This window comes from Cygnus olor, chromosome 5 (genome assembly GCF_009769625.2).
Source record: "Cygnus olor isolate bCygOlo1 chromosome 5, bCygOlo1.pri.v2, whole genome shotgun sequence".
Taxonomy (NCBI): domain Eukaryota; kingdom Metazoa; phylum Chordata; class Aves; order Anseriformes; family Anatidae; genus Cygnus; species Cygnus olor.
In genome coordinates this window covers 7,222,852-7,241,574 of record NC_049173.1, presented here as the reverse complement: position 1 = coordinate 7,241,574, position 18,723 = coordinate 7,222,852, and the positions used below count along the sequence as shown (strand labels likewise).

At 44.0% G+C, this 18,723-nt stretch overlaps 1 protein-coding gene across 2 annotated transcripts in view; it reads left to right on the top strand.

The window, feature by feature from the left end:
• The first annotated feature begins 974 nt into the window (after nt 1-974).
• Nucleotides 975-18,723, top strand: part of KCNH5 (potassium voltage-gated channel subfamily H member 5) — a 156,591-nt gene continuing 138,842 nt past the window's right edge. For both annotated transcript variants that reach the window (XM_040558987.1, XM_040558989.1), the window contains exons 1-2: nt 975-1,110; nt 13,314-13,437. In XM_040558987.1, coding sequence (XP_040414921.1) covers nt 1,038-1,110; nt 13,314-13,437 — 197 coding nt within the window. In that variant the 5' untranslated portion in view covers nt 975-1,037. The remainder of the gene's footprint in view (nt 1,111-13,313; nt 13,438-18,723) is intronic.

The window sequence follows — 18,723 nt, the reverse complement described above, 5'->3', positions numbered from 1 at the left end:
GGTGCTGGAAGCAGGTGGGAGAGAGCAGCACACCGGGACACGCTGTGCAGGGATTGCCTAGGCAAGCTAATAGCTGGTTTCCATCTCTCGCTTCCTTCTGTGATCCTTGCTAGCCTGAAGCTGCGTGCAAAATGAGCAGAGGCAGAAGCAAGAGGTGGAGAATTTCCTTCCAGGATTTTCCTGTCCATAGCTTGAAAAGACGCTGTGTGAGTAATGAAAAGGCCGGAGGGAGAGATGCAGCGGGGTCAAGAGTGGGGAAGAGCTTACGCCGCAGTTAGCATGCGGTGTCTGCACTGAGTTCCTTCGGGGCTCCGGCACAGGAGCTGCACAGCTCCCTGGATAAAATGACAGAGAAGAGGGCTCCAGCCCCAAATCCACCTCCTGTTGCCTCCCCCTCACACCAGCTCTCCCTGGAAAAGGGACGAATCCTCCCAAAACGGTTGATGCCTTCATGCAAGGCTGGCGTTTAACACGTTTCAGTGCACTTTATGGTTATTATTTGCGCACAAATTATGCGATGTGGCACTTTGTGATCCTGTTTCCCCAAAACGCCGTCTTAATAAATATGTGAGAGTAGAAAAATCGGGGATTTAGTGTTAGGTTTGCTTGATTTTGGGGGGTTTTGCTCAGGGGCAAAACTTGGACGGGGGGGGGGGTTTGGAGAGCAAAGGGCGAGGACACCCCACGGGGGGTATCCCAGGGCGGCTCGGCTCGCCTCGGCACGGCTCCTCCCATCCATACCGGGCCCGGGGCGGCCCGGGCGGGCGGCGCCGGCGCGGGGGGGGGGGGGACACAACCGAAGGAGGGGGGGGAGATCGGGGGGCGGGCGGCGGCGCTCGGCGGCGCCGTGCGCGGCGCGGCCCCAGTCCGCGCTGCAGCCGCCGCGGGGGCGCCACTACCATGAGCGGCCGCGGCCGCCCCTGCGCGACTCACGGGCACCGGGCGCAGCAGCCGCCGCCGGCCCCCCCCCGCCGCTGCTGCCGCCGCCGCTGCAGCCGCTGCCGCGCACCCCCGGCCCCCGAGCCCGGCGCTGCAGGATGCCGGGGGGCAAGAGAGGGCTGGTGGCACCGCAGAACACCTTCCTGGAGAACATCGTCCGGCGCTCCAGCGGTGAGAAGGAGCGTCCCCGTTTTTATCCGGCCGTCCATCCTTCCATCCGTCCATCTTTCCCTCTGTCCATCCATCCCTCCGTCCATCCATCCATCCCTCCTTCCATCCTTCCCTGAAGCTCCCTGCCCCAGCCTTTCCCTGCCCTGTCCCCTCGTTCCCTTCTCACCCCGCCGTCGGTGCTGCAGGCAGCGGGTCTCTAGCAGGTGTTGGTGTGAGCCTCTTCTGGGAGTCAGGGTTCCCCCTTTTCATTTCTCTCCACTCGCCGGGTGTTTTTTTTTCCCTCTTTCTCGTTCGTTGGTTCCCCAGTGTTCGGGTTTGCATTGTCTCATTCGGCGTTTTGAAGTCTTTGCAATTCTGTCTCGCTTTAAAGCGTGTGGTGACGGTGCCGGGAGAGAGGACGAGGCAGTGCCTGTGGCTGGGGCGATGGTAAAATCCTGTGCCTGGAGGAACCTGTAAGAAGTGCCTGCAGTCACTGCTGTGCCGCTCCTCTGCTGGGCGAGCAGTTACGGGACTGGTTCAGAACCACACGGGTAGAAAATAATTCCCTGCTGTTGGGGCTCGCTTTCCCCTTCCAGCCCATTGCGAAGCAGTGGCCAAGAGTGCTGCACGCAGCTCCGTCAAAGTTACGGTGTGGCTGCAGGCATCTCTAGAGGTGTGTGAATGTACACGCGGCTTTAGGCAAGTCTTGTGCTGCTTACCTTCTGGTTTTAGCTAGTTTTTGTACTGGCACGGAACTACTGAAATGTGAGTGCTTGTGCGAATGAAGTCTGGTAAAAGACCTCAACTTTGCATCTGCTGAAAGGTTTCTTCTTGGGCAGCCCGACCCTGCCATGCATGAGAGTGGGAATGGGAAAGGTGGGCAGAACAGAGCGTGGAAAGAAGTTTCTGTATGCATTATTAATCGAGACACTAATGTGATGTGAAATGCTGCCGAAAAGTGTTTCCTTCCACCTTTCCACTGCACTGGTCTGGATTTACCTCTCGTTCATACTAATGTAGTCTGGTGTGCTAGCTTGAGTGGGTTTTGATGGCAAGTAGTGAATTCGTGAGCCACTGACTTCCACGGAAGCAGCAGTGGGCTGAGGACCTGGAATTTAAAACTTTGCATTAAGGCATCAACTTTTGATTGACCCCATCAGCTCTGTCAGGCTCTGTAGCTGCACAATCACTAGAAGCAAATTTCCTGCAATAGTGTATTTATTTACCAGAATATTGAATGCAAGCTTAATTAATAGGGTTTTATATAGCACTTTACCTCTGATAGTTTCAAAGTGGAACTTAATTACACTTTACAGCTCCTTGTGGAAGAGGGCACACAAAGGTGTTGCCAACATGTTCTTAAAACTGGTGTAACAGGGGCTCGGGGCATCGCAGTTGTTCTCCCAGGGTCTTGTGGCAAGTCGGGGGCAGAGCTGGGACCACGGTGTGGGAGCGCTGTGCTTTTGTATCGTGCTCTGATTGAACCACATGTCCTCCCTGGTGAAAGCTCAGTAAAGCTTTGAGATGTCAAAACCCAGAAAACCTCAGCAGGCTTTTGAACATTATACTTTAAAAACACATTAGCCCCCCTCAGGTTTTAACCTGGCCTAATTTGGGTGCATAAATGGTGCTGATCTGGTCACTCATTCTGCTTTTTCTCTGCCTAAGTGTGATGTTATGGAGTCAAATCTGTCCCATTGGACAATGAAGCAAAAAGTGGATTGGGAATCTGTTTTTAACTCATGTTAGCGGTCAGTGTTGTGCCCTGGAACATGATTTAGTTTTTATTTTTGTCATCCAGGTCATAGCCGTATTTGTCCTTTATAGAAATAGTAATTTTCATTGGATTCTGCACTGTTTAATCCGAACTTAATGGTATCCACTAGAGCAAATCTGGTTCAAGTATCTCCTGCCAGTGCTTGGTAGAAGGCAAGGATTTGATCTGCTGACTGTGTGCTGGGTTTTGTTTTTATACTTGGATTCACCAGTTTCAGAGAGATTTTTCATCATCAAGTTGAGGAACAGGATAAAGGAAAGAAGGATGATAGTTCTTTAAAATACATCTTTAGCATCCTCAAAAAAAGCCTTTCCATCGTCTGTCCTAGTTAAAGAACACTCTCTTTTGAGATTTCTCATGCTTACACAATCCCATCACACTTCTTGTCCATAAATCTTTTCTCAACAACCAGGAGAAGGCTTGTAGATAGAGGTAATATCTTCTATTAGGCTAACAGGCACAGCTGGAAAAATTAGGTATTTTGACAGACAGGCTCTTCTTCAGGTCTGAAATGGAAGCGGTGGATTTCAAAAATGAAACGCAGGTGCAGACAAATTATTCAGAGCTGGCAGAGATGGATCCGAACAACAAAGCATTTACAGACAAAGTTGCAGTATCTTTAAAGTGTAGAAAGTCAGAATGGACCTAGCGGGAGCTGTGTGCGCAGAGAGTGTGATGGCCGGCCTGGTGTTAAAAGCAGCCCTATGTTTCATTTTCGGCATTATTTAGGGATTTGCTGTTCAGGAATGTCGTGAACATTTCCTTTTTGCCCCAGCTTTGGCTACAGATGAGGTTAAAATTGTGAGGGAAATGCTCCTTGTGGTTCAGCTGTGAGCGAAGCGTCAAGGAGTGGTGCAGAAGGAGCCGGGGTGGCCGTGGCACAGGGTGGGATGTCTGGGGGACCCGGGGTGCTCTCTGCCTGGGGGTCACTCTTTTGAAGGCAACTTCAGACCTTGGAGCTTACCAAGTGCTGTAGAGCAGCGGCTGACGCTGCTTTACGGATGGCAGCACCTTGCAGGAGGCTTCCAAATAATTTTGGGGTGGACAGTAACCTCTGAGCTGCTTTGCAGGTTGTCCGGCCACCCCATAACTGTGCTCCGCTCCCAGCAGACAGAATCTTCAGGAAGGAACAGGGTCCCTCCTTAGCCCCACTGCTGCTCTTGGTCTACGTTGACAAGCCCTCCGGGCACACAGGCCTATCTTCGGGGTGATCAGTGCACTCTGCGCAATAAAAATTTGTTCTTTTTTAAAGCACGGTGAAAATGCATGGAGTAAAGTCCTTCTCGTTGGGAGCCGCAGGTTGATGCGATCTCTCTCCAGCCTCGGCTGTACACTGATCTTGAGAACACCAGGTGTTTCGCTAAGCTGAAAGAAAAAGTGTTTTGTGGGAGCAGTGGGTTAAATCGCATTAAGGTGACTGCTTTCTACTGCCATTAGTATTTTGGGCTTTTAATAAAGCCCTTGCTTAGGGCAATGTTCTCTCCTAAGATGTTCTCAGCACTCTGTGCCTGTTATTACTATTATTATTATGGGTTGCTCCTTCAGTGTAGTCAGAGCTCCTGCTGGCACTGACCTCGGCTCAGTATCGTGGAGGTGGAATGGGAATTTGGGCAAATCCCTAGAGCAGGGCTGGGCTTCGTGGTCCTGCCCTGCCTGCAGAAGGGACACGGCGAGTTGAGCCGCAGGCGTGGGGCAGAGATAAGTGTCTGTCTTGCCCATCTGCCTTCAACTTTCGCGTCTTGTAGCAGCAAAAGCATGAAGCTTGCATTACCAGCGTAATTTGCTTTGGATGTAATTTGGTTGAGGTTGGAAAAAGGTTAACTCTGGGACTCTGTGGCGATATACAATAAAATGTGCTAATGGCGTGGAAGCGGGGCATAATTTAGCGAAAGACAAATATGATAGCAGCCATCATTACTGGTTATTGTTTCTATTGCAATAACTCTTAGAAGCTTCCTTGCAAAAAGGCGTCTTTCAGGTCTTTCGCAAATGTTTTTGACACTTGAGCTGAAATCTTGGCTCTGTAAGGAATTTTACCATAAGCTTTAATGAAGCTAGCATTTAATTCCAGGTCTTGCACGGCTTAGCACCGTGTTCCTGCAAATCATCTCCTCCAGACAGAGCTTTATACCCTGTTGGGTTTGATGGGGAAAGGATCAGCCCAGTTCCCAGGTGACTGCGTTGGCAAGGCAGGTCCCCCAGGAAGGAGGGGACGTGAACATCACACCTATAGCACTAAGACACCTCTTCATTTTTATTAGACTGGTATTACTGACAAAATAGGTGTTTGCTCTCTCTCCCATCCTTCCTACTACCCCATGTAGCATACCTGATTTCTTGTAGACAGGGTTACAAAAACGTTGTTCTCACTGGACAGGACACATGTAGGCTTCTTTCCCTCAAATTAAAACAAGCTGCTTTTTCAACAGCTCCAAGCCAAATTACATTTGGAGCAGAAAAAAAAAGCTCTTTAAAGCAAGTTATTTCAAATTTACAGGGTGTCTGTCATTAGGGATCCTCTGCAAAGAAATCTGGACCTCAGCACTTGCTTAAATCTCTACTTAAAGATGCTAAATCTTGGGGCAAAAGTTTCCATCCTCCAATTCTGTTGGCTGCGGGGAAGTTAGTGAAGGGATGACTAAGGAGCTTAAATTATTGGGGCTTTCTTGGGTGCAAGGTTGATTTTGCAATTTCTGTGGCTGCAGGGGACCCGCTGATATGTAAATCAATGCAAAGTGGAGTGTTACACTAAGAAGCATTACTAGATGACATTTGTGAGTAGTTTTCAATTGCAAGGGCCTCGTTTTGTTTACTCCTTCAGTCAGTTTGGCCAAATCCTGGAAATTAGGTAAATCTGATGCCTGCTGAAGTCGGGGGAGATTTAGGTGGTTTAATTTAAATTTTTAAATTTTTAAGTTTTTAATTACAACAGCTCCATACCATCATGTTAATGTAGACACCCCCCCCCAAATAAAGGTGTATCATTAGTTAAAGGAATAACTGGATCTTTACAAGCTGCTCCTTGATCTCATTTACAGCTTTGTCAAATTTGTGTGTTATCTTCTTAATATTTCTTTCTGTGCATCTCGTTGGGAGCGGGATGGGGTGGGAGAGATGTTCCCTGGGATGTCTGAGCGCTGCCGAGCACTTGCCACAAGAGGTCAGTGTAAGTGTTGTGGCGTTTCCAGGTTAATGTTGAAATCTGATAGAGAAGAGCAAAATGAAATTATTGATTTTTAGAATAAACATCTAGTTTTTTTTTTTTTTTTTTTTTTTTTTTTATTGCCGTTGGAAGGAGTATACAGCCAAAGACTAATGTCAGGAAGTTAAGTGAGCTGTGGAAGTACATTTAATTAGCCTGTTTAACAGCATGCTGCTTGGTGATTAGCCTGGATTTTAAGTTATTCTCCTGGTGAGCTAAGAAAATAGCATGTTTTTGGTTTGGCAAAATTAAGTAATAGGAGAAGATTTTGGAGTCGGTGCCCTAATAACCTTCTTTGCAGAAAAAAGTCAGTCTAAACCCCTTGTTTATTGAGCACGTTCAGTGACTGGCAGTTTTGATTGAGAAGCCCTGCCTAACCCAGACAGCCAGGACCCAGTTCTGCACCCGCGCTTGGTGCTGGTGGCATCTGAATGTTGCCTTGTGCGTAGCCCCTTACAAGCCTGAAGCAGCACCTTGCTGTGGGGCTGGGACCCGTTCTGCTGACATGTTTTGCTTCAGCCCCTTGCTGGATGCTTGCACAAGCAGTGCTGCACGATTCTCTGCCAAAACAGGTTTGGGGAAATTTGGCCAAGCTCTGTGAAGCCGCAGCCATGGCTAGCTCCAGGCTGTGCGTTTGCAAGGCGAGCCCCCGTGTCTGAATATCTACCCTTGGCACGATTTTCTCATATGGGAGTGTGAAGGAAGTGCTCTTGTTTGTCTATAGCTAGAAGTCTGTTTTTTGGTTACTCCCTGAGGGTGCCGGTGTGCCTGTGGTGAGAGCTACAGCTCCAGTTTAAATTCAGTCCCGCTACATCTACGTTGTGCTCTGCATAATTTTAATAGAGAACATCTTCAGCATCATCATTTAGAAGATAACCAGGATAGGTGGGGATTGGTTTAACTCTAGGATAAGGGAATGTGTGGGGGAGAACCTGTGATCAGAACTGAACGAAATGCCATTTCTCAGGCAGCTCATAGGGACGCTCTCTTGTCCGTATTGATCTGAAACTCTTCCTGAAGTCAGTGAAGTTGTGCTGCAGTAAAGGAGGAGGACCAGGGTGTCTGTGGGATTTCACATTCAGAATGATTAAGGTTACATTTTAAAGTGTTTTTTTTTTTTTTTTTTTAAAGATAAATTCGAGGCAGACTCTAATCTTTCTTCTTGGGCTCGCTTGCTAAATTGCTGAAAGCTGCTGTGCTCCTAGCTAAGTGACTTACACTTGGATTTAGTATCTCAGCCAGCATTAGATTACTTAGATTTTGTTTTATCAGAGGAGAAGCGAATTGGGGCAGGAATTAGAACATTTTTGCATTGTTAGTATGATATCTTGCCCTAGGTTTAGTCCTCCATGCATTTTCATAATACAAGTATTAAATAAAAACAACAGTGGTACAGAAAGGTGACGTAAAGAGTTTGTCCTTTGAGAGTTTTTTCAGGCAAGCAACACTTAATGTGCTGGATAAATTGGATGTGCTGGATAAATTGGATGACACTGATGTTTTGCATGCTTTAAAGACACCAGGGAAATAATAGCTGTGTTAGAAAACAGCAATGTGGTTTTGTAGTGAGGAGCACAAAGTGCTGGCGGAGTTTGCTGCTTCAAGCACAGCAGTCTGCCTGCAGCCGACCCCAAAGCTGGAGGGATGTTGGTGCCTGCCGAGGCTGATTTCGGAGGGCAGTGCCCATGCAGGTCTGCCAGAGGACTTAGGGTTTTGTCGTATTCTATAGGGATGTCTTGAGCATGTAGCTGGATTTGCTGTATGCAAATGTCATTGGAAATGCATAGTATCAGGGCTTAGAAGAGCTACAAGAAACAACACCCAAGAATATTTTGTAGAATTCCCCCTTCAAAACACACCTACCCAGGAGACCCACGAGTTTTCCAAGGTGGTCTGAAACAGATTGCAGCAGTATACTGATGCCGTGTAACTACAGGATCTCTATAAGGAGAGCAGCCTGACAGCAGTTCAAGTGGTTTGAGGCTTTTAAAAGACAGCATTAGGAAAAAAAAACCAAAAAAACAAAAAAAAGGCAAATTCCAGGCTTTTCACAGAGCCTGTCTGGTCTGTGCTGCACTTGCTCCACGTAGGAAGGGCAGTAATTCTGAAGGACAGCTCTGTGTGAAATTGCTTGAGTTAGGAATTTATTCCGAGATGGAAACACTGCTGCTGCTTCTTATTATTTGTGTTCTGCTACTGCTTCATTTTTTTAAGCATGTTTTCAATGGTGACTTTTCTAAAATGATTAGTTGGGTATTTTCTTGGGAAGGGATGGAATTCTGAAATGGTGATTTAAGCAATTTTGTTTACAAGTGGTACCCAAGCATTCTTGAGGAAAGATGATTAGAGACAACTTTTCTCACTTGGCTAAACATATCTCCTGGAATGATTTAGCTGTTCTTGCTCTCCTGTGATTACATAACATGAATTTTACACTGCTTTGGGCATTTTACTGGTTAAGAAAAAATTGCTTGCACACAGTGGTCATTTTTTTTTTAAACAGCAAAACAAGGCTCAGTGCTGTGTTGAGTATTAGCTAGTGCAAGATAGACAAAGATTAAAGGCTTGCTGCTTAAAGCACAGGCTGCCTTTATACAGAAGAGTCTTTTTGCAAAGTAGAAGCACAGGAATGGCAAATATAGTGCCTGTAACAATTGTTTACCTCAATTGTGTTTTCCAAATCTGAAATTCAGCTAACGGTATGACTTTAATATCTAAATTCTTTGCCATCTGTATTAAACTTTGTAAATAGGAGAGTGATATTAGCTAATAAAAAGCCTGCTGACTTCCTAAGAGGAATCTAGCAGCTCTGAGAAGGGCATGTCTGCTGTCTAAGCCCTGCTTCCCTGCTCTCTTGCAGACACCGGTGTTTAGATGGGTCTAGTAGAAGAATGCATGCACCTTATGGATTTGTGCTGGGGGCTCTGTGTGATAGATCAGAAAGCGGGATGGGGCAGAGAAAATGATGGATGGAGGCAGTGACATCAGGACAAGCTTAGAAATAATAAAAAATAAAAAAAAGACTTTTATCTCTAAGCAAATGGAAAGTAGATATGCATTTTCAGGGCATTGAAGAAATCCAAGAATGAATGCATTACTAGACACTTCAGGCTAATCCTTACTATGGAAGTTTTGAAGTTAGCTGCATGTTGATCTCTTCAGTGTGTGATACATAACCACACGATAATTTGGCTTACAGGTTCATACTGTTTCATACATCAGATCAAACTGTTGGTCTGTCAGATTCGCTGTACTGCTTTCAGCAATGGTCAGTACCTGGTGGATTGGGAAGAAGTTCCCAGCCTCCACCATGAAGTACTTGTGAGAACGGGTGCTGCCGTACATGGAAGGAGAAGATTTTCCTTTCTGGGCTGTAGCACTGACACTGCACAAGTTTCAGTTGCTCGTATCTTACTGGATGTGGAATGTGAGCTGCGTTTATGCACTGCCATCTGTAATGTCAGCTGTACTGGACAGTCCCTCTTGCAATACTGGTCTTTCAGTGAAATCATGGTACACTTAAAAAGTGAGGAAATTCTTCTCTTCAGGTGTAGACATACTGGCTCAAGTCTCTGTTGTCCATTTACTAGCTAAACTCTGTACAGACTTATCCTTGAGAATACCTCCAATATAATCTTTAAAAAAAATGTAACGTTCAGAATATAGCTCGTACGTATTGAATCTAACAGCATGTCCAACTGTGGACATCCCAGTGCTGCTGTCCTTGCATCTACAATTGTCAGACCTTTTGTTGGCTTCTTTTTGTCTTTTCCTTCTGAAGAAGGTGCAGAACACCAGTCTGCTCTGTGGAAGGCCCGAGTGGGTTGACAACTTGCCTCTCCCGTGGAGGGAGGCTGAGCCTGGGCCTACCTTGCGGAAGGCAGTCCTCGGTATGCTGCGATGAAGAGCTCATGCCCATACGCAAAAAAAAAATGGTTGTGGAGAAGTCTTTTGGCTCACTCCAAACAAGAGCTTTGGTGCCAACCAACCATTGCAGAGTGTGGGCCACTGGGGCAAGTGGAGGAACGGGAGGGATCCTGGGGTTTGATGATGGAGGTGCACCCTGTCAGCAAATCCGATGGAGTGGAATTCACCATAGTCAAATTAATAGAAATCTTAATTTGAGGCACAACTATAATTGAAATTTTTTAAACAAGAAAACCATGTAAGTGGGTTATAGAAGTATGGAAGTTGGGCATGAAGATGATTTTAGCCCAGGACTGGCTGTTAGGGCCCAACTCTAGAGGAAGTGACTGCAGAAATGGACTTTCACAAGTGGTAAGTGGTGATGATGTGCTATAAGGCAGTCTCTCCTCAAACTACCCAAAACTAATGGAAGCTCTTCTCTACTGTTGTTGACCAAAATTAGACTCCAAAATGGGGACATATTAGAGACTATACACGAGTCAAAGCAGAGGATTCTGGTTATAGACTGGCCACTGTGAAGTTAAGTCATCTGGAGTTTTTGATCTGGACAAATTTTAGAAATAGGGAAGAAATAATGCATGTCCTGGGGAAAATAACATGACTACCTATAAAATGTAGGGTAGGCACAGAGTCCTGCAGATGCTGAGACTTGGGCACACAATAAAACCCCAGGGTCAGATGCTGACCTATTCATCCTTAAATTTTATCAAGCTGCTCACTGAACAGAGGCATTAATGAAACATGGATTCCTATAGCTTTGTGCCTGCAGTTAGATTCATTGGTCTCTAACAAGATGCAAACGTTGATTCAAGATTTTTGTTCAGGTGGAACAGGACACACGCGTTCGTATTCACATGCTCAGCATGGATGAGTAAGCCTTATTTGCTTAGAAGACAAGTAAAAAAAGAAGTCAAGTAATAGAGTATTCGTGGGGACACAGGAAAACATATTCTAATATTTGGTCAAGTTACTAGTACATATGCTATGTGTATATATATATATATGTGATCTAACTTTATAAGTACTAGTATCTATCAACATAATTCTAGTATCTTTTTTTCTTGCTTTATGATGAATTTTTTTTCTTGAAAGATCAGTAGTTTGGCTTTGTTGTATCTTCTCCCAACATCTTGGATTTGATCAGCTTAATGAATGCCTTAGCAATTATTTTGAGACCCTTAGGTGTAAGGAAGTAGAAAATCCATAGATGATGACCAATAAATGCTGAATGTCTGCTGGTGGCTGCAACGTGTATCTTCTGCAGTATACTCTGTGTCCTGAAACAGGGTTCTGCAGTGGGGATACACAATCAAGATGATTATGTTGGACAGAGAGGTTTCAAAACCTGCTTATGAACTGTGGTCCTCTGGGAGCACCCAGATGTGCACAGCATCCACGAGTGAGTTTGGATATCTGCTGCCTGTAATCACCCACCTTGTGCCCAGTGTATCTGGGTATGCGAGCAAAACTGTGGTGAAAGATAACCCTATAAAGAAGTCACTTTCCAAATCAAACCTTGGTTTGACCAGAGGGCTAATAGTAGTTGTTTCCAGCAGATACTGTAATCCATGTCTGTTGCTGGCTGTAGTGACTGAATCTCCCTTTGGGCAGAAAAACAAATTTTTAAAGTTGGCATGTAGGTTTAAGACTGTTTGTGATGAATGCAAATAAATTCTTTGAGTTTGGAAGTGTAAGACTTCACAAAATCTAAACTATATCTCACATTGGGTGGCTTTAAAATATTTTTCAATCTGCTTTTCTGCAGAAAATCTATTAATTTACAGATTATTATTTTCCAAATTCAGGCTTATAAAGAAAAAAGATAGAAAATACTTCTTTTTTCAGTACACTTTTCTTGTTCGATAGGATAATGTTTGAGTAATATACACTGCAGTCATGGTTATAAATATCCTGCAAAGGGCACATATAGCTCATAGAAACCCAGTGTCACATTTATGTAAAAATAATGCATGCACCTGAGTGTATGTCTCAAGTAATTGACATAACCTAATAATTCTTCAGCTATTATGAGATTTGCAAAAATTCTCTCTTTTTTTTTTTTACCCATGAAAACTGCTGAAAGGAACCTTTTCTATCATTTCTATACAGCAGTGATTTTAATATATTTTATATAGTTGTGATGGCTTTTTAGTGTCAAGTGTTACCAGTTAGCTCCACAGCTACCATCAAAATAAACTGAAAATTATAAGTAAAAATAAGCGAAGCAAAATAAAAAAGCTCTGAAGATCATCACAGACTACAGCTTGAGAACCTCTACTAAGCAATATACTAAGTGAGAATATTATTTTTGAAGCAACATTAGAAACATTCACAGTGTTGATTAAGATAAAATCCCACAACATGTTTGACAAAATTGGTATTTCTTTCCTCAGAAAAGCCTTGCTAAAATCAGGGATGGAAGAATCCTTCCAAACTAGTGAATAAAACTATTTTAGGACTAACTCATAACATGTTGGTGCCAGTCCGTGTGTATAAACTGTAGGCACTGAATGAAAGAACATATGATTGAAGCAATATTTAAGCCTGAGTTCAGCCTCCTAAAAATACACCCTGCCCATATTTGTGTGTTTACGGCAATTGGTACAGAAAAATGTTAGTGGGATGAACCAAAGCCACCTTTTTGCATTTTGATGTAGACCGCACCTGAAGTTTGATGCATTTTGTGTAATTTCAGCGTGTAAGTCCCTTTGGCATTCATCAGTTCTGGTACCAAATTCTGCATGGGTCACCTCATACCTACCCTCCTGGGTGTAACGTGGCTCATGGTGTACCACCGGGTGCAGTAGGACATCTCCCCCCTGCCAAGCTCCTGGCGCTGGCTGTCCCTCATCCCAGGGAGGGCTGCATCCTGCAGAATGTACAGGGACCTGCCAACAGGAAAATTTTACTTATCTGATACAATAGTGTCATCAACAGTCTTACAGAAACATATGGCTCAGCATTTAAAGCTCAATTTTTAAGTTAATTTAAGGTTGGTTTCAAGATAAATATGTTTATATGCACATAAAATGAAAATGAAAATCAAACATGATAGCTTGTCCAGATGTTGCAAATAAATGAATCCTTTCTAAATTGTGAACTAGTTGGTGCTTATATCAGCATGTTGTTTTTCTAAAGCTCTCCTGTTTCATCATGATTTCCTTTCTGATGGCCGTTTTGATTTCAGTGCTCTCTGAAATTTCACGATGGAAGTTACCATTGTGTGTAACACTCTACATCTGCTGTGTAACATAAAGGATGTAAATGTACTGTGCCTCTGACAGCAGCTCTTTCTCTCTCCTCTCTTTTTCTTTTTAGAATCCAGTTTTTTGTTGGGAAATGCCCAGATTGTGGACTGGCCTGTAGTTTATAGTAATGACGGTTTTTGTAAACTCTCTGGATATCATCGCGCTGACGTCATGCAGAAAAGTAGCACTTGCAGGTAGGTCGACTGTCTCTTCATTGCCACTTGATGCACTTCCAAAATTATAATCTGCTGGCAAGAAAAATTAGGTTTTAAAAAAAAGGATTGATATAAGGAAAGCATTGTTTTGCAGAAATTAAAGTATTAAAGCAGGCTTTAAATGAATAAAACCAGCAACTTACCTAGGACATAGCAAAGCACTTAACCATGTGCATTCAGTTTAGCGCATAGCTGACTATCATCCAGTAGTATCAATGGTTAGTTCCACCAGGATTAACAGACTATTCAGATACTTAATGTTAAGTCCTTTGCTAAATCTGGGGTAGTGTTTAAAGTCCTGCAAGACTTAATCCTAAATAATAAAAAGCTAAATTCCAGATTTCTTGTTTGTTTTTGTTTTTTATTTAGAACATCTACAAATTTAATATATTTCACTCAAATATTTTTTGAAAGCAAGTCAAGTCTGCCTGGTTTTGCAGTTCCTGCTGTCCTCTGGTAATTCCATAAATGCAATGAGCGTTTCAGGAATAAAGACTGTTCAGTGGAAAAACTTTTTAAAAGTTTTAGTAATGAATGAGGATGAACTAGAGGTGTTCCCAAAGAGTGGTGTGGTGTGTGTGTTTAAATATTTTGAGGGTTTATTCCTTATTCTCTCATTTGAAATTTATCCCCGTTACTATCAGTATGAATGTGCTCTAACAATTCAATAAAGAAAGTGGGATATTTAGGTGATACATTTCAAAAGCTTTTTTTATTTGATAGATTTTCATGAATTCTCCTGTTTACCATGCCAGGAGGTCTGCAGCGTGCTATCCTGGAGCCCATATTGGTCCCTGTTCTTACACACACACACACACAGAGCACAGTAATGTGCAAACTGCATCTTTATTCCCAAGAAGGCGATTAGGCTGATGATGTATTTACTCTGAGCATTGCAGCTTTATGGCTTTTTCCTTTTGCTGGTGGTCTTTCAGGAGCAGGCAGCTGTGATTTATGGTTAGATGTGCATCTGCGCCTGCTCTGCTGCATCCTTTAAAAGGAGATGCTGTGGAGGGAGACTAAATCCCTAATGCATGTGTGGGTGTGTGGACAAAGTAAACCAGGGATAGGGGCAGCAAGAAATGGCCAAGATACAAGTTTGTGTAAGTTTTGCCTTCACGCAATCAGGCAGTGACCAACTCCAGGGCTGCACACCTACAGGGCTGAAATGCTGATGTGTGGTCGCTGCTCTTGTCTGCCGAAAGGGGAAAGCCCTGGGGGTCTGAGGTTGCTCTGCGCAACCAGGTGTCCTCTGATCGGCAGTGGAAAAGAGATGGGCACATGCAGCTGACAGGAAATATTAACTCACATGGTAGCAACAAAGTCAAAGTACTAGGTGGGGCTGGAAGAAACAGCGTTATCTCAGTATTCCCAAATATGCTTGCATGCTTCCCCCTTTGCTCTCTGTTGTGCTGCATGTTGAGTTGGATGTGTTACCCTGTGAGCCAGCGCTTTTATAGTCTGTGCATGTTTAAGTCATTACATATACAGAATGGGATTATAGGGAAATGTTGGGGAGATGAAGGTTTAGCAATACCTCACTGTTAATAATTCTCCTGTGCCTTAAATACTGAGGGGACCAAAAGGTTTAGTACGTCAGAGTGTCTTTTATGAACGTGATGGACTCTGGTTGATATTTGTAAGCATCCTGTTTTGACCACACTCAAGTGAATCATATGGATGCAAATCTAAGGAGAAGTTATTGTGGAAAACGAGGCTGGTAGCAAAGATTTAAATTTATTTATTTGTCTTCATTCTACATATCCAGCTCTGGATTTTGGAGGTACCTCTCTCCATTGAAAGCATGGCCAGCACTTGTTCTGTGTGGATCTTAGCTGGTGGAGTTATATTCGCAGTGTGATATTTCCTGCCTCTTAGGGCTCACCCTGGTCTTCACAGGTTAGAGCAGAGCTGGAGAGGTGCCCAGCGTGATCTGATGTACCCTTCTGGAGAGGTGTCTTTGGGGCTGCTCTCTAATGAAGAGCTTTGCAGCTGTGTGGGAGGGAAAATGTTGGTGTGTGGAATGGAAAACGTGGGTGTGCACGACACCAAAAATTGCACGTGTGGCTGCAGCCGATCCACAGAGTAAGTGGCACAAGTGAGTGCTAAAATGCACAAGATTTTTAGGTGGAAGAACTTGCATGCTTGTGCAGCGTTGCTGTGCCAAATGAAAATGAGCTGACAGTACGGAGGGAGCAGGGAGGGCATCTGCAATTGCTGCACCTCTGACATTCAATTAACCGTGCAAAAGCCCCTGCCTGGAGATGCACCGATAGATTAACCAGTGCCTAGGAAAAACACTTGTTTCATGCCCAGTTGCCCACAGTCAAGACAATTTGTCTTGATGAATACATTGCAAGAATAAACATCTCCAAACCATTAAAACCCTGTTTAATGTTGCAAATAATATCAGCATTGTTTAAAATTGTTTCTTACCAGTAAGTTCAGTCTTCTGGGCAAGCCCTCAGCAGAGCAGGCACCCTTTGGTGGCTGGGTAGTAGACCTAGTACCATTTTGCACTTGCTGTTTGCTCCAGGCTTTGCTCTCCTTACCCTTCCTTGCACCAGGCTGGGAGTAGCTGGGTGCTGGTTTTGTTTTTAAAGAGGAAACCTGCTTTGGAGCCCTGTTTTTGTGTTGCCTTCCAGCTGTACAGAGGGAGGGAATTGGATCTGCTGGCTGAAGTTGTGTACAGGTTGTGTTTCCACTGAAACACTTGCAGCGCTGCGCTCAGCATCTCCCTTCTCCCTTGTTTTGATTTACTGCCACTGCGAGCGGGATGAAAACGTCCAAGAGCCCTGGCCCCAGTGAAGATCATGGCAAAATCCCCACCATGCTCAATGAAATGGTGTTTTGCGTGGTGGGTACAGAGTGCTAGACTTGAGACAAGTTAAATTTGGTACCAGGATGTTAACTCTGTGACGATATTTTCCTGTACGAGAAGACCCCTTTGCACTGCCAAAGCTGTGCAAAGGAGTCTTGCTGCATGCCAGTGGGACCCAGGGAGCTGCCCCGTGCTGCCTCGAAGGGGTGCCTGCTGCTGTGCTTGCAAAGATTTGGAGCTACTGGCACGTAGATCAGCATTTGCTGTTCCTCCTGGGTAGCTGGTCAGTTGTAACTGATGCCTTTTCATCCAACGCTTTTGGATAAACAGAGCTGTTAACTGGATGTGGGATCGTATGCCTTTCGTGCTTTATCTGCCCCCTAACCTGGCTAAAGCCTCACAAACAGCCACAAACACTTCTCTGGCACGTGCTGCAGACCCGGAGCTGCTGTGGTGGCACTTTTTTGGATCCTGTCAAAGGACAGGAGAGAGTGATGCAAAGCTTTAGATGTGGCTTTTCTGTGCCAAGGAGTGCTTTCAGAAGGAGGCAGGAGCATAGGCGTCTGAAATGACGGATGGTCTGTTGCAGGGATGGGGAAATTATCTAAGATTGTGCCTTTCTCTGCGTGTTTCAGTAAGTCTTGTTTCTCTTTGATAAGTCTATTTTCTAGGTAGTAAGATCCCCAGTAGCAGGCTGGTTTTGATATTTATGTCGTGTACAGTTTGCACTGAAGGCACTTGACAAGCAATAAATAACAAAAACATGAGGCAGAAAAAGACAAAGTGATTGACTGAAGAAGTAGGAGCCCCTCCATGTGTACAAAATAGGACAGACTAAATTAAATTAAACCTGTGATAAGCAGAGATCTTATATAACTTATACAGTGAGTGGCTTGGAGGTCCCTTTGGTGCCTGCTAGTAAAAATCACCCCCTGAAAAACATTTGTATCTTTCCACAAGCTTTTAAAATGTCTGTTTATATGTGAAAATAATGCAAGATTTGAGTTTTACAGGTTTACTGCACTAGTAAGCTGACTTTAAAGCGTAAAGCTTATTGATTGTATTCAGCAGAGCTAACTGCTATAGTCAACCACTGTTGAGTATGGTTTGTCATTTTAATGCTAATTAATGATGACTTTCTGTATTATAAGCCATGTAAAGTCATGCACTTTAACAAATTTTAATTATTTTTTCCTTCAGGACTAAGAGAAGCATTGTTTTTAAGTCTCAGGACCACAAAAAGAGAGTTCAATTGAATTGAATAACTAAAACACCAGCTCTTATTTTGTCTTGCAGACTTGAGCAGTCTGTTTTACCTCATCAGTGCACTAAAAAAAAGGGTTAGATTAAAAAAATAGTATTCAAACTGTTGTTTGTTTTCAGCTCACGTGTAAATGTAGACGAGGCTATAGGGAATGAAAGGCAGGCCATATGAAAATGAGCAGCAAGGTGCCCAATGAGACATGCAAGTGCTGTGACTGGTCCCAGGGCCTGTGTCTGCCTGGCCAGCACCTTATTTTGGGAGCAGCCCCATCGCCTCCCTCGGTCGCTTGTGTAAAGGAAAGATTCACCGCCCAGCCTTCATTGAGTATTTTAATGCTTGCCAAGTCACTAACCACTGTGCTGTTTTATTGTTTCTTTCAGAACAGTAGACGTAAAATAAATGTTTATTGAACCTTTGGAGGTCTGTGGATCGATAAAAGAGAAGCTGGATTTAAACCACGGAGGCACCGATAGCTTTTCTTTTTCTCTTTCTTATTCTCAGGGTTGTCTGTTGTAGGTTTCAGCCGGAGCTCAAACTGTTTGTGAACAAAGAAAACGGGGTGGGGGAGAAGCCTGATCAATTAAAAGTGTATTCATCCAAGTGTCTGAAAGCTTTTATCCCTTGCTCCATTTTCCTTCGGTTCTATAATTGGGAATTTGCACAGGGCAGTCGTCACCTATTTTTAATCCAGGGAAGAATGACGAGAAAAGCCTAGCTGTTTTCTTACAAAGGCTTTCAAAAATAAGGTCGGGGTGTTGGGTTCACTTGCGCCAGCTGAAAGTCTGACCTGGAAAAGAGTGCAAAGGTGATGAAATGGTCAAGCAGCGAGAAACAGTGGAGTTAAAATTAGTCTTTTGTAATCTCTGTCTGGAAAGGGACGAGCCTTCAAAAGTATTTTAATGCTTTCCGTATTTTCAGTGGGGTATCAAAGAAATGTGACATACAGTAAGGAAAATGAGGGTGAATTTGGTTATCTTTGGTGGTAGTGCAGACACAGTGGGCCAACTCATTCACTTGCTTTCTGTGTGATTTTTCAGAGAATTCCAGTCATTAGTTCTCACTGGTTAAATCCTACCTCAATTCTAATTGCTTTTTGAGAAGAAGGATTCAGAATATCTTGTCAGATGCATCTTGACAAGATTAGATTTGCATCCATTGATTCAGCCAACAGCCCTTACCT